Genomic DNA, 17,106 nt, shown 5'->3' with positions numbered 1-17,106 from the left:
ACTCCGTAGCATACTATAAAAAATTTTCGGAAATTCTTGTACCTAAACTGTGTGACTATCTGAATGCCTTCGGTGAGAACGAAGAGTCCCGAGAAGAATCCCTATTAGCTTATATTACCCTTATTTTGAAAGAAGGAAAGGATCCAGCTTCCCCTGGAAGCTATAGACCAATCTCGCTGTTAAACGTAGATACAAAAATTTTCGCTAAAATACTTGCAGATAGGTTGAAAGTTGGTTTAAAACAGTGGATACATAATGACCAGGTGGGATTTGTCCCTGAAAACAATTCTTCTAATGCAGGAAGTAATTAGGAGCGATACCCCAGCAGCTTTGCTTTCAATCGACGCCGAAAAGGCATTCGATAGAGTGGATTGGGGATTTATGGCTGAAACCTTGAAACATCTAGGACTGGGGGAGAGGATGATGAGATGGATCCTGTCATTATACAGGCACCCTAAGGCGAGGATTAGAGTGAATGGGACCCTGTCTTGTCCCCTTGAATTATTTAACGGGACAAGACAGGGTTGCCCTCTTTCCCCGATTCTGTTCATCTTAACCTTGGAGCCACTTTTAGCGGCTTTTCGTAAGAACGTAGACATTAAAGGAATTAGGGTTGGAGCGCAGGAGTACAAAATAGCAGCATTTGCTGACTATTTACTATGCTTCATTACCTGTCCGAGAACGACAATCCCCATGGTGCTCAAGGAATTTGAGTACTATGGTGGATTGGCAAACTTTAAAATAAACATGAGCAAGTCAGAGCTCTTAAATATATCAATCCCTAAGCGAGAGCAGAGAGCACTCCAATCTGGGCTCCCATTTGCATGGTGTGAGAGGGAATTGGTTTATCTGGGTATAAAAATACTACCCCCACCGGGGGACTTGTTTGCCGCTAACTATATTCCCCTACTTAACAAAATTAAAGATCTACTGGGTAGGATGAGATACAGGGCTCTGTCGTGGATTGGTAGGATAAATGCCATAAAAATGTTTGTGTTGCCCATGTTAATATACACTTTTCAAATGATCCCAATAGCGATCCCCCCTACATTTTTTGTTAAACTACAGTCTCTAATTTTAAGATTTATATGGGCACGTAGGCGCCCTAGGGTAGCATATGACATTTTGGTGAAGGATAAAAAATTGGGAGGGTTGGGTGCACCAGACTTTAAAAAGTATTACCAGTCGGTTGTTATCTCCAGGATAACTGACTGGTTATACAGTAAACAGGAGAAAAGCTGGGTGAACATAGAAATAGCACTGAGTGTGGACATAGAAAAATTAATATAGATTCCTCCACAATATAGGGAGTTGGGAAATAGAGTTAATTTTTTGACTAGGAACACTTTTAGAATCTGGGATAGGGTAAGTAAGAGTTTTCATTGGGAATTTAATTCACCACTGTTATCACTATTGAATACGGATTATTTTTTACCAGGGAAGGAGGAGCACCTATATTTCATGAGATGGGCAAAAAAAAGATGTAATACAATTACAGGATGTGATGAGAGGAAACAGATTGTACACTTACACTGAAATCACACAGGCCTGGGGGAACAAACCACTGGACAAGTGGAGGTACGCCCAGATACAGCACTTTGCACAATCACTGCCACAACCACTGAGAGGAAAAGACCAGTTAAGGGTTATAGAAAAATTATTAAACACCCCCACTAGTGTGAAAGGAAGTATTTCTAAATTGTATAGCGTTCTAAGGGGGGAAGCGAGTAAAGGATACCCCACTTTCTTGGAGAAGTGGGAAAGGGAAATAGGAGGTTTAGAAGGTGAGGCACACAGAAGTAAGATCTTAAAGATGGTTTATCTAACGGCAAGAGACTCCCGGACACATGAAATGGCCTATAAGGCGATAGTGAGGTGGCATAGGACGCCCCAGAAGGTACATAAATATGACGCTGAGACCTCACCAACTTGCTGGAGAGGATGTGGAAAAATTGGCACTCTTGCCTATTTTTGGTGGGCGTGTCCTAAAATCCAGGCGTATTGGGAGGAAGTATTGGGTGAAATACAACAAATAACGGGGGAGCAGGTCAATAAAAACCCATGGACGTGTCTGTTTCATGATACGGAGAAAGAGATTCCCCAATAAAAAAAAAAAAAGGGAAAAAAAAAACAAACAAAAAAAAACAAGACAATACACATACGGTCATTGGATACATTGATCTGATATTTCTGGCGTGTGAACAAGGCTGTGTTTGTTTCATCTTGGGACTAGCACATCTTAGTGATCGCCAAGTCTCTGTATTTATCAGAGACTGTCAGGTCATACTACGTATAATTGCTGTTATAGTTTAAAAAATTGCGTTGTGGGAAGAAAATAAGAAAGGAGGGGGAAGTATTTAATTTTATTGTTTTTTTATGAATGAATACAAAGCTTCCTCTGATTGGCTGATGTGGAAAGACAAATTACGTCACAAGCTCCAACTCAGCCAGGAGGAAGTCTCATATACAATCAAAAAAATGAGAGCCTTCCAATGGATGGCTGAGCAGTGCTCAGCCAAACTTGATTTGTTCAGGAACAGGACAGAAAGTCCTCGTAGCTCTGCCAGAACACAGCACTGTATACTGCATGTAGCTGATGCTACATACAGTTTATACAGCACTGACAGCAGCTGCATCAATTAGTAAAGGAAATAGTTAGTTTGGGCAAGCTAGTTTGGTCCAAACAAACTATTTAAAGTCATAGTATTCCTGGAGTTAGGCTTGAAGGAAACAATCCACTCATCAATTCTTTTTAGAACTTTCTCTGCCCACTTTTATTTAAAAAGACAGATCACAGAACACATGGATTTTCCACACAGGTTTTTCAGCAATACACAAACTCATACTCAGACCCCTGACTTGCTCCTGCAGCACCGCTGTGATGGTCCACAGCCTTAGGCCTTTGCATTGTTAGTGCTATGGGTTGCTATTCACAGTGAACAGCACCACAATATGCTACTGCAACGCACGGGGGTCTATTTTTATTTTTTACACGCGATTCAGACAACTTTCACCCACAATACACACATTTTTCTAACGGAGTTTATTTGGGAAAATGTGTGAATCTTGCATGAAATCGTTTATAAACAGATCCTATAGATATACTGTAAATTGACCCTTACTGGGTGACATATTTTTCCAGGGCACACATACATTTTATAATATTATATATATATATTATATGTACTCTGACGGTATGCGAGGTGAGGTAATGGATAATCGGTATATATCACCTTGCATTCGTTCTATTGTAAGAGACTGAACCTGAATCTGGCCGGGTTTTTCCAGCCTCTGTGGCAGGCTTGGTTCTGGTCCGGGTGTTGTGGTCCACTTGAGTCCATGCTCAGGTGGACTTTAAATGACCAGGAAGAGAGCACAGCAGGGCTCCGGCCTGAGACTCAGAAGGGAATCAGAGAAAAGAGCTCTTTTTGTTTGGATTGAAAAAGGTGGTTTGCTTTGCCTCATGTTTTGTAGGTGACGGGGACCAGCCCCACACCATAGAGAGAGCAGTCTACGGTTTCGTTTACTGCCGGACGGCAAGGATTTACTTTACTATTTTTGTTTATTTTTATGACTTTGCAAACCATTTGTAAATAAAGCTGGCAACCCACCAGATATGAAAGAAACTGCCTGCGCGCTGGCCTTCATTTCGAGAAAAGGTGATCCCCACAAGCTAATCTCCCACAATACACACACACACTGTATATGTCAAGATCAATTTTTTTTTGTTTTGTTTAAACACACATTTCACTTTATTTCATCTCCTCCAGCCTCTGCAGCCACTCCTTACCTTCATGCATGCGCTCCAGTCATGGTCGTACATTATTGCTCAGGACTGGTTTTCTGAGTTTAACATACCTGCATAATGTGAAATTGCATGGCAGCTTATAGAATTAATTGGTAATGCATGCGCCAGAGCAGCTAGGAGATGGCGGAAGAATTGGTGCTGTACAGTGGGTATAGAAAAGAATCACCTCCCTTTAAAAGAACCACATTTTGACACAAATGACCACATAGTGGTTGAAGGAGAAAAAGTGAATGTCCTTGCATGGCCTAGTCAGAGACCAGACTTAAACCCCATTGAAAATCTGTGGAATGACTTGAAGACTTTAGTCCACTAACGGTCACCTTCAAATTTAATGGAACTTGAGCAGTTTTGCAAATATTGTCTAGCGGTGTACAGTTAGTAGAGACATATGCCAACAGACTAAAGGCTGTTATTAAAGCAAAATATGGTTCAACAAAATACTGACACAGGGGGTGATCCTTTTTCCAACTCAGTGATTCTGTTTTTGAATTTTTTGTTTATTTTTTTTCTGACATGTTGGTGTTACATCTTTCACTTGGATGTTATACGTTGTGCTACATACAGCTGGATAAAAAAAAAACTGTCTTCATTTTAGGCTGCAAAGCAACAAAATTTGATTACTTTAAAAAAGGGGGTGATTCTTTTCTATACCCACTGTATAAGAGAAGTGCCCTTTAAGGACCCAGGATCACCAGGTATTAAATAAAAAAAAAATGACTTCAAATTTTGATTAACAATTTAAGGATCATATGAGGTTTTAGTAAGTAGAATTAAATCTACTTTCATTTTCCTTAAAACAGACTCCAAATTGATCTATCCTTTGAAGGAAAAATGATAGAATGGTAGAAAACGATTTTCCAGGATGAAGACATTTATTAAACTGGGCAGTTTTAACCTTTTACTAAAAATTACGCATTTTTCCTAACCTGTAACCTAAGCACAAAATAACAAACGCACACAATTTACATTATAACAAATATAAATCATAAAAAAAACAAAAAACAAAAATGCACCAAAATTGCCACAGTTTATTAAGGACACAATGCAAAAGTCACCTGCAAAATAGCTTCAATAACTGTGACAGTTTTTCCTGTTCCTGGAGGTCCAAACAGAATGTATGGAGTAGGACGGCACTCTCCACTCAGTATCCTCCTCACTGCAAGCTTCTGGTGATCATTCAGTTCCGGATTAAAGAACTGATTATTTATCTTTGCAGGGGATTTCTTACCTGTACAAATACCAGCAAACAGCAAGCCATTCACAGACTATAACAACCGCATCACTGAACAGAAACAGGCCATAACTTGGTGACAAAAGCTCCCTTCTCACATTTTCTCTTTTCAATTATTTCACCTCTAAAAATCGAGTTATTCTACAATGCAATGACATTAACCCTGAATTTCTCCTAATCAAATATTTTCATAGAACTAAATATCACTGGCTACTTTGGAGCTCATGCACACAGGGCTTATAAAATGCTGCTTTTGCAGACATTTGGTATTTTTTTTCTGCATGTAAATGCACGTCTATGTTAGCCTATGTGTCCAGGTACACATACAGTACCTTGCAAAAGTATTCACCCCCTTGGCATTTTTCGTGTTTCGTTGCCTCACAACCTGGAATTAACATGGATTGTTTGAGGATTTGCATCATTTAACCACTTCAATACCAGGCACTTACCTCTCTTCCTGCCCAAGCCAATTTTCAGCTTCCTGCGCTGTCGCTGTTTAAATGACAATTGCGTGGTCATGCTACACTGTACCCAAACAGAATTTGTATCATTTTGTTTCCACAAATAGAGATTTCTTTTGGTGATATTTGATCACCTCTGCGGTTTTTATTTTCTGCTAAACAAATAAAAAAAGACCGAAAATTTTGAAAAGAAATTAAAAAGTTTTGCTTTTGTTTCTGTTATAAAATTTTGTAAATAAGTTTTCGCTTTCACTGATGGGCACTGATAAGGTGGCACCAATGAGCGGGCGCTGACAGGCACTGATGATGGGCACTGATATGCGGCACTGATGGGCACTGGTAGGCAGCACTGATGGGCATTGATAGGCGACACTGATGGGCACTCATGGGTGCCATTGGTGGGCACTGATAGGCAACACTGATGGTCACTGAAAGGCTGCAAAGATGGGTACTTATGGATGGCACTGATAGGCGGCACTGCTGGGCATTGATACGTGGCACTGATAGGCACCCCTGGTGGCACTGGTAGGCATTGTGAGTGGGCACTGATTGGCAGCTGCCTGGGCATTGTTTGGCAGGTGTCTTGGCACAGATTTGCATTTTCCTCGAGGTCTGGGGGCATACCTGGTGGTCCAGGGCGAGATCTGAGGGGGGCTGCGCTGATAAACAATCAGCACAGACCCCCCCTGTCAGGGGAGCAGCCAATCGGCTCTCTGACAGACACGAGTGAGGAAAAGCTGATCACCGTCTCTTCCTATTTACATTGTGATCAGCCGTGATTGGACACGGCTGATCACGTGGTAAAGAGTCTCCGTCAGAGACTCTTTACCTAGATCGGAGTTGCGGTGTGTCAGATTGACATACTGCAACAACGATCGCCGCGATGCGCACCCCCGGGGGGCAAGCAGCAGCTAAATATCCTGAAGACATCATATGACGTCTGGTCAGGGTATTGAAACCACTTTGCTGCCCTCATTTTGCTATATGGCAGGCGGCAAGTGGTTATCTTACAGAACATGCCCACAACTTTGAATTTTTTTTTTTTTTTAAATTGTGAAGCAAACAAATAGGACAAAATAACAGAAAAAGTCAATGTGCATAACTATTCACCCCCCTAAAGTCAATACTTTGTAGAGCCACCTTTTGCGGCTATCACAGCTCCAAGTCACTTTGCATAAGTATATGAGCTTGCCACATCTTACCACTGGAATTTTAGCCCATTCCTCCTTGTAAAACTGCTCTAGCTCCTTCAAACTGGATAGTTTGCGCTTGTGAACAGCAATCTTTAAGTCTGACCACAGTTTTTCTATTGGATTGAGGTCTGGGCTTTGACTAGGTCATTCCAACACATTTACATGTTTCCCCTTTAACCGCCCAAGTGTTGCTTTAGCAGTGTGTTTGGGGGTCATTGTCCTGCTGGAAGGTGAACCTCCGTTGCTACAATGTAACAAAATAGGTAAAAGGTCAAGGGGGTGAATACTTTTGAAAGACACTGTAGGCATTTACAGGCCTATTAGAAGAGGAGCGTTTACAAGCAAGATTCAGGAGAGAAGCTTCTGGGCAGAAAAAACGCTTAAGGTACATAAATGCATCAAGAGCATTTAGTGCTTGAGCGTTCATTCATTTCAATGGCCAGAATAAATTATTCTTCTGGCCAATATGATCTATAAACGCTTGATGCGCCTAAGCGAATGTGTAATATGCAGCTTTAGAAGATTTGTGAGCATAAGAGAGGAAAGGTGTGCCATTCACTATTGAGTGATTAGACTTGCAAGCAGAATCACGCCAAAATCCAAATCTCATTCACATTTGGTGTGCCATTGCACCGATCGTCACATGGCAAAATGCATTTTTAAAATAACGAATGGCTCAGGGCCAAGATCTGGTCCCTAAGCTTCTTTGGTGCAACATATGCGTATAGGGGAGCCCATTCAAGTGAATGGGCTGCTCTATGTGTGACACACAGAATTAAGTGTGAGTCGCACTTTTAAAATTGCTAGTAGTAACCAGCGTTCTTGTTAAGCAATATCTGAGAGGGACCCCTGGGTTTAATTTTTTTGTACAACAGGGTCACTTTAAGCAGGACATTATGTTTTAACTGTTTATTGACTGACAGGTCTGCAAGCCTGTTTGTGACAGAGCACCAACCTTGCTTTGTAGTCTGAGTAGCAACAGTCACCATGTCACTCATTGACACAGAATTCTTCTCTCGAGTTAGTGCTTTGTTCTGCTCATCACTCTTTCAAAAGACAAAATGCACAGTTTGATATATTATTGCACTGCATTTTATACATATTTCAGCTTCATATAATGGAAAGGGATGGGATGCACACTTGCCAATTGGAATATACTGATATTTGAAAATCCTAAATCGGTGTAATACATTAATAAAGACAATTGACTCATCAAGTAACATATCTATTCTGCATCATTATTGTTTCAGAGATCAAAATATTGGTCCAGAGCTTTTATCTGTGAGGACTGTCGAAAGCGAATTAAAGTGTTACTAAACCCACAACAGTAAAAAAAAAAAAAAAAAAAAAAAGTTTGCAAAAGCATGCTGGTTATACTCACCTAAGGGGTTAATGCTCTGCATTGTGTAAAAAGGCTGTTTGAGCCTGTCTTCTCTGATCATCCCCTTCTTCCACAGTCCCCAAGCTTGTAGGAGTTTTCATTCTCATCTGACTGTCCTATGAGGCTGCAGGAACCCTGACCCTATTTCAGATACTCACCAATTCAGCGATGTCATGCTGAGATCATCTTATGCCCATGTTCTGTCCCGTGCCGCCATGTTCTGATGTCATCGAGAGGCCTGCTGGTTCAGCCGGTGGGCCTGCCCCCTCCTCCTCTTCTGAATTAAAGACTATGCCTCCTGGGATATGTGACGTGCATATCGCGGGAGGCACAGCGGGCAGTGTGCACGTCATTCATCTAATGTGCATGGGGAGGCAGGGCCAGACATTTTTATAAAAAGAAAACAAAATAAAAAGCCAGTGCATTACGTACAGAGGATGGAAGGAGGGGTGGAGTGGAGATAAGTAAAGGAAGAGAGTGAAGGTCCACTAACATAAAATTACACAAAATTTAATTTAACTATTTGAGATGGCCTTTTGCTGTATACAAAAAGCATAGTATAAACATCTCAGGCGAGGAGGAGAATGGAATTTAAATTGTATTGCAAGTGACATTTATTTATAAGTTACTGCTCCAAGCAACAGAGCACAAAAACAATGCAGACACTATTAATTCAGAGCGATTATGCAATTCTGATTGAGAAAGGTCCTGAACAAGGAAAGGGATGTGTTTATTAAAGGGAGGACTGTGCCATTTGTCAGAAGTAATCAATCGACTTTGAGAACAGGGAAGTACTTGACATTTACAGAATAAAATATAATATATTGTTGCTCAGAGTTTATTAACAAATCAAAACAGGTATATGCCATTTTCTACACGCTTTCAGCTAAATTCTTTATGGCATGTTAATTTAAGACTCTTTTCATCCTTGTTTTGGAAACTTCTGCACTTTTCTTTATGAACATAAGGAATGCATGATGCAATCTTTCTGATTGTTTAAAACAATGGTGCTAACTAGTCATTGTGCACTAAATCAATAGGGCTCTCCAACAAGAGAGCTTAATTTACCTGATTTTCCTGCTGGGTGAGCGTCTGCTCTTTTTTGCCCATACAATCTTCCTTGTGGAGCCCTGTGGTGGCGACTTGTGGAGACTGTAATATCACCATCTCTGGGAACAACACTTAGGAAAAGCAAATATTGGCTGAGGCTTTCACAATAAGTTGAGTGATGTTGTACTTTATACCTGACAATGCAAACAGCCTGAGCTATGGCACTATAAAATGGGTCTAAAAAAAAAATGTGACTTATTTTACATTTCTTAATTTTTTAAGATTTCACACAAAAAAAAAAAAAAAAAAAAAAAATCCCATGTACACAAGTATTTCCAGCCTTTGCTCAATACTTTGGTGAAGCCCCTTTGGCACCAATTACAGCCTCAAGTCTTTTTGAGTATGATGCTACAAGCTCGGCACACCTATTTTTGGGTAGTTTTTCCTCTTCTTCTTTTGAGGACCCCTTAACCTCCTCACATCCATGCTATAGCCGAATGACGGCTACAGCGCAGACCTACATTGCCGGGACGCCGTCAAATGACGTCCTCCCGTGCATGAGTTGCCTGCGCGCCCTGTGAGCAACGAGTTAATGATGTGTAATAAATAACTCAAGCGCTGAGATGAAATATAAGAAATAATGGTGACCGAATTAATAAAAATGGTAAGAAGTTAAGAGATTAAGCTGCAATCAATCATGAGTGTTCAGACACCAATTGTAAGATATCAGAAAATTATTGATGCGCTCTAATCAAAGAATCACCTTGTGCACAACTCACTTATTAAATTAAAATTCTGTGAATACCGCCAAACATCAGAACATATTATAAAAATGATTAATAATATCAACAATCATGAGCTACCAATTTGATGAAATGTATAGTGACAAGTGAGTATATAAAAAATGTGACTAAGAATAAAATTGACAGAAAAAAGAAAGTAGAATAGGTAATTAAATAAATTAGATAAATAAATCCTCTAATATGATCATTAGACACCCATTATTCCACCAGTCATCTAGATTTGCATGGTGAGGGTTAAACTTTGTGACGTTGATTTCCAGCCTAATCGTCAGCCTGCAATCAAAGCCTTCAGAGTGTCTTTTACCATGTACAGAAAAATAAAGAGATATAAAGGCTTGCGCTTAGTTTCACTTGCTTTCACTCTCAGTTGACGAATCATGTGAATAGAAACAAAAGTATGATTGCGCAATGAACAAAAATAACACAGAGGAGAGATAACCAAAAACCAATACACTCACATAGCCTAGCAAGTAATAGGCACGAATGAGAGCAGTCAGCCGCTGCAAGCGTAATTCCTCCAAAGCCGCTGCTGCTGTTCTCGTTTCTCGTTCCAGCAATGCATGTCACTAGCTCCTCCCATGCGTTACGTCACAGACCACGTGACTTTCTCAAGGATAACCACGAGATGCCATAGTCTCTGTTTTTATATGTAATGGCATCCTGGTTGCTATAGTGACTGCGTTTTTTTTATAGGATCATCATACTGCTCCCATTATGCCAAGCAACTCATGAATATTATCTACAGCAATATCTATACAATTTTATTTATATAATAACTAAAACCATCTATTTAAAACTTAGATTAAAACCACGATTCATAAAAAATTGCTACATTTGATACGAACTCCCTCTAGTGTTACACATTCTTACTACACCTACTGGTAATAGATGGGAATCATCATTTATTCTACATGTGTTTTAGCACATCCAGTTACAATAATTAAATACCATTAAAAATCTCTAGATAAAAATATATGCATAACATACATAATAAATATAAACAAAATAAATCAGAAATAATCTATAAACATATACAGCTTAAATAAAATAGGAAGCAAAAACCAAAATAGGTAGATATTATGCCATAAAAATAACCGTAGCCAAAATAAATAGGAATAATTAAATTAAAAATATATATATGCCAATTAGCATATATGTGCAGAAATCAGAATTATGAATACGGACTCAAATTAAAACCAGATATAAAAGAGAGAAAAAACCCCCACATCCAAATCAATAATCTGACATAAAGCAATTAATATCGAAATGTAACCCCCTAGGCGAGAGGGTACCCATCTCGAATATCCACATGGATTAATTTTTGCTAAGTTCTCTTATTTTATTAGAGCCCCTCCAGTGTGGATTGTACCTCTCGACAGCCCAGAATTTTAAACACGTAGGGTCTCTATTGTGGTGTGCTGCGAAGTGTCTAGAGACACTATGCTTAGGGAAAACATTCCTGATATTTTGTATGTGCTCCCTAATACGCTTCCACAAGGGCCTTTTTGTTCTGCCTATATATTGTAATGTACATGCACATTGTAAAGTGTACACCACACCTTCAGTTCTGCAGGAAATAAAATCCTTGATTTCGTATTCTTTATTCGTGCTAGTTGATCTAAAATTGGTACATCTTTGTCCATTAAAATTAGTGTTTTGACAAGCATAGCATCTTTTACATGGTTAAAAGCCTTTGCCCTGAAATAATGTTAACTCTGTTACCCTTTTAGGGGGTTCCGGGACATTTTTTGCCACTATGTCTCTTAGAGTTGGCACTCGCCTATAGACAAAGCGGGGTTTGTCAGGTAAGACATTGTGGAGGGTTTTATCAACTTTTAACAGGGGCCAATATTTTTTAATAATATGCTCCACCTGCTTGTGTTGGACACTATAATTCATTATTAAGGGGATACCCTAATCTGATGTGCCATCCTTATTCTTATCTTGGATCAGTAGATTCCTTGGCATCTGATAGACTTCTTGAATTTTTTCTTCAATAAATTCTTTATTATACTCTTTAGCTTAAATTTCTTTCCTATCCAATGTGCCTGTGTAAGATATTCTTTATCGTCAGAGCAACTATTCATCTAAGGAATCTACTGATCCAAGATAAGAATAAGGATGGTACATCAGATCAGGGTATCCCCTTAATAATGAATTATAGTGTCCAACACAAACAGGTGGAGCGTATTATTAAAAAATATTGGCCCCTGTTAAAAGCTGATAAAACCCTCCACAATGTCTTACCTGACAAACCCCGCTTTGTCTATAGGCGAGTGTCAACTCTAAGAGACATAGTGGCAAAAAATGTCCCGGAACCCCCTAAAAGGTGATGATCCTATGAAAAAAAACGCAGTCACTATAGCAACCAAGATGCCATTACATATAAAAACGGAGACTGTGGCATCTTGGGGGATATCCTTGAGAAAGTCACGTGGTCTGTGACGCAACGCGTGGGAGGAGCTAGTGACGTGCATTGCTAGTACGAGATACGAGAACAGCAGCAGCGGCTTTGGAGGAATTATGCTCGCAGTGGCTGACTGCTCTCATTCATGCCTATTACTTGCTAGGCTATGTGAGTATCGGTTTTTGGTTATCTCTCCTCTGTATTATTTTTGTTGATCATTGCGCAATGATACTTTTGTTTCTATTCACATGATTCGTCTGTCAACTGAGAGTGAAAGCAAGTGAAACTAAGCGCAAGCCATCATTTATATCTCTTTATTTTTCTGTATATGGCAAAAGACAATCTGAAGGCTTTGATGATTGCAGGCTGATGATTAGGCTGGAAATCAACTTCACAAAGTTTAACCCTCACCATGCAAATCTAGATGACTGGTGGAATAATGGGTGTCTAATGATCATATTAGAGGATTTATTTATCTAATTTATTTAATTACCTATTCTACTTTCTTTTTTCTGTCAATTTTATTCTCAGTCACATTTTTTATATACTCACTTGTCACTATACATTTTATCAAATTGGTAGCTCATGATTGTTGACATTATCACTAATTTTTATAATATGTTCTGATGTTTGGCGGTATTCATCAATAATTTTCTAATAACGAGTTAATGACACCGATCCCGGCCCCTTACCACGTGATCAGTTGTCAGCCAATGACAGCTGATCACGTGATGTAAACACAAGATCGGTAATAGTTTTTTTCTCCTCGCGCTAAAAAAGCAGATCACCGGCTTCTGTGAAAGGGACATTGATCTCAAAGAGGAAGAGCCACAGCCACTTCCTCTGTGTCCACCAATGCTGCCTGCCAGTGCCACCAATGCCACCTATCAATGCCTCACCAGTGCCACCCATCAGTGCCCCCTATCAGTGCCCTTTAGTGCCACCTATCCATGCCCTTCAGTGCCACCCATCAGTGCTGACTATCAGTGCCCTTCAATAAAGGAGAAAAATTACCTGTTTGCAAAATTTTATAACAAAATATAAAATTGTTTTTGTTGGGGTCTATTAACAAAAAATTAACAAAAAATAAAAACCCAGCAGTGATTAAATACCACCAAAAGAAAGCTCTATTTGTACCCAAATTATTTTTTTATCATTTTTCCCCAAAATTTTGCGCAATTGTCATGCAAAAAAATGGTTAAAGGGGCGTTCTGCCCGCCCCTTTAAAAATTAAAAGTCAGGAAGATGGACGCGTAATCCAGGAGCCCCGCTCGCCTCAGGAGATAATCCACAGCCATCAGAGCCCACCAGCACACCTTACGACCCACAAACCTACCATCTGACAGGTGGGGTTCCGCTGCACACGTCGGGGATGCCTAGACGCTGCAAAAACCCACAACAACCGCAAAAAATGACGAGCTATTACGCTGCTCGCGGTCCTCAACAAAATGGCGGCGGTGCGGGAGACAACAGGACGGAGCTCAGGCCCGAAACGAACGGCGGCAGAAACGGACCAGCATCCGCCTCCATTCGCTGCTCAAATCCGCCCAGTGTGTCCTCCTCAGGCCCATCCAGCCCTTCCACGAGAAGTCCGGCCAAATCAAAGCCGCGGAGAGACTCTCCCATCAGACAAGGAAGCGCGCCGGGTATGGAGGTAAGCGGGCCTCACAGCGATCCCACACACCAGAGCAGCACTGAAGGAGATCCTATCAGGGAATTTCCCACTGCAGACAGGCCTGTCTCAGATACCTTATTAAAAGTCATGTTCCTGTCATTATGCTCCTCATTGCAAGCAGACAGGGGGATAACAGAGTGCCAGAGGGAGGTACAAGCCATAGGCCACAGAGTACATCAGGTGGAAAATAAAATGGAGGAATACACCTCAGCATACAATGTGATGGTGGAGGCCCATACAGCTCAGGGGGAGGACATTACATGGTTAAAGGATAAAAGGGCCGACCTAGAGGACAGGTCCAGGAGGAACAACCTCAAACTGAGAGGAATCCCAGAAGATATTCCCCTGAACCAGCTCCTACAATTTGCCCAGACCCTATTCTCCACACTGGTGCCAGATGCTTCAGCACATGACCTTCTCGTGGACAGAATACATAGAGTCCCTAAACCGTCCTTTCTCCCTGCTGACATCCCCAGAGATGTCCTGTTAAGGATGCACTTTTACCACATAAAAGACCGGGTACTCCAGGCTTCACGCAAACAAGAGAATATCCCTCAGCAGTATGTGAACATCAGACTGCTCCCGGATCTTTCCAGGCACACATTACAAAGTCGCCGTAACCTGTTAACGGTCATGAAAGCCTTGAGGAACCACAAAATCCTCCACAAATGGAAGTACCCTGCTACGCTCTCTATCACCCATAATGGGGTCACTATCTCAGTATCCACCGTGGAAGAAGGGCTTACTGCCCTAAAGAGATGGAACATCATTGCAGATCAGCCTATACATCAAGCTTACCCGGCAGGGCCCTCATTCATTCAAAATGATTAGCAGGTAGTGTCTTACAAGAGATCCAGCAAGAAACTGGCAGGTGGAAGCTCATAATTGAAACCTAAGTAATCACTGGTTTATCTCCAGGGCTGAGTTTCTGTCTTAGAATCTCTCCCTCACCCCTATAACACCAATAGCAGCTACGTCTGCACGAGGATCAATTGTGAGATCCATTTCTTATGTTACTTATGTTAATTTTCCGTTTGGTTTTCAATTTTATTTTAATCTCCTTCTCTAAGTGATATAAGCAGCTTCACAGAATTAATTACACCTCTGAACCAGCAGAGGATTCGCTACAGCCTGTCGTCCCCATCAAGAACCATGCCACACTGGATGTGATCTATGGTCGCAGTGAGTACCCCCACCACTCAGCCTCACGATCTAACACACATCTAACACACCTGCCTTTCAATTAATGCCAAGGGTTTAAATCACCCGGCTAAACGCTTTTCCTTATGGAAGGAAGCTCACAAGCAAAAGGCGGACATCTTGAGCTTCCAAGAAACGCACTTTCAACTAGACAATACTCCCCACTGTGCTCACAAGGATTACCCACACATCTACCTGGCCTGTACGCCGCATCGCAAAACAGAGGGTGTCCTTTTAGCCTTCAAAAATTCCATATCCTTTGAACCCAAAGAAATCATTACTGATGAAGAGGGCAGGTACATCATTGCCACAGGGAACATTAACTCCAATCCCTACACCATTGAAACGTTAGACGCTCCAAACTCGCACCAAATAAGATTCATTCAAAAAAAAAAAAGTGCTCTACAAAGCAAAAGCCTTGAAACATGGCAACCTTCTGATTTGCGGAGACTTTAATGCGACACCGGACCCACTTCTAGATACATCGTCAGGTAAAGGAACTTTGTCCCTCCAATCATTACTACACAAAGAGGAGATATTCGACACATGGAGATGTCCACACGGCAATGAAAGGGACTACACCTTTTTTTCAAGCAGACACTGCTCATACTCTCGCATAGACTTATTCTAAACGGATAAATGGCTTCTACAAAATATTGAAACAACGACAATCCATGATATTACGTGGTCAGACCACTCCGCTATTTCTGTATCTATTGCGGAGAGGGGAATGTCCTCCTCAGCCCTCATCTGGCGTTGCAATACACGCATTCTCCAAGACCCACAATTCCAAACACTACTATCTCAGCACTTAAAACACTTTTTCTTAGACAATGTTGGATCAGTCACTGACCCATACATCTTATGGCACTCACACAAGGCCTTCATGAGAGGCGTTTTAATTCAAACAGGAGCCAGAGAAAAGAGGAGACGGACTCAGCAGCTTAACACTATCCTTTTAGAAATACATGATGCTACCCCCTAATCCCCTACATTACCATTAACTGAAAAATTAAACTCAGAGAAAAACTTAAAAAAATATTCTCTCCCAACAATATGACATGCATCTCCGACGCCTTCAACTAAACTATTACGCAAATGCTAATAGAGCAGGCAAATATCTAGCAAACAGATTAAAGGCGGCTCGCACCAAAACGAGAATAGCATTCCTACAGCATCCTACACTACCACATAAAATTATAAACCCTCAAGCTATAGCTGACCAATTTGCAGATTACTATGGCTCACTATACAACCTGCACACAGATCCCAACACGCACCAACCAACAGTGGAACGGATTGAAACATTCCTAAAGAATATTAATCTCCCAACTCTTTCCACACTCCAGTTAGAAATCACAATACGGGAAATAGAACAAATAATACACACTCTTCCCAATGGAAAATCTCCAGGGCCGGATGGATTTTCCAATGAATACTTCAAAACATTTGCCAATACTCTATCACCGCATATGTCAACCATATACAACAAAGCTTACGAGACCGCAACTCTTCCTCAAGATATGTTGAAAGCTTACATAGTGACATTACCAAAACCAGGCAAAGAACCCACCACACCAGCAAACTTCGGACCTATTTCTCTCCTAAACTCCGATATCAAAATATATGCCAAACTGTTAGCCAAAAGATTAACAGACATAATCCCAAACATCATAAAGCGCGACCAGATGGGTTTTGTGAGGGGGAGGCAAACCTCTGATGCAACCAGAAGAATTGTGAATGTCATAAATTTTGCTGAAAGAACTCGAACGCCTTCTCTGCTATTGTCGATTGACGCAGAGAAGGCGTTCGACAGAGTCCATTGGACTTATATGAAAATGACTCTTACCAAGTTTGGGTTCAAGGGTCCCATACTGCAAGCCATTCTGGCTCTTTA

At 40.8% G+C, this 17,106-nt stretch overlaps 1 protein-coding gene across 1 annotated transcript in view; it reads right to left on the bottom strand.

Moving 5' to 3' along the window:
- MOV10L1 (Mov10 like RNA helicase 1) overlaps positions 1-17,106 on the bottom strand; it is a 286,876-nt gene that overhangs the window by 59,222 nt on the left and 210,548 nt on the right. The window contains exons 14-16 of the mRNA XM_073619737.1: positions 9,143-9,255; positions 7,649-7,739; positions 4,864-5,036 (exon numbers count right to left, since the gene is read on the bottom strand). Coding sequence (XP_073475838.1) covers positions 4,864-5,036; positions 7,649-7,739; positions 9,143-9,255 — 377 coding nt within the window. The remainder of the gene's footprint in view (positions 1-4,863; positions 5,037-7,648; positions 7,740-9,142; positions 9,256-17,106) is intronic.

The sequence above is a fragment of the Aquarana catesbeiana genome, linkage group LG03 (assembly GCF_042186555.1).
Source record: "Aquarana catesbeiana isolate 2022-GZ linkage group LG03, ASM4218655v1, whole genome shotgun sequence".
NCBI lineage: Eukaryota > Metazoa > Chordata > Amphibia > Anura > Ranidae > Aquarana > Aquarana catesbeiana.
The sequence above is the reverse complement of the archived record's forward strand: the minus strand, read 5'-3'. Positions and strand labels throughout refer to the sequence as shown.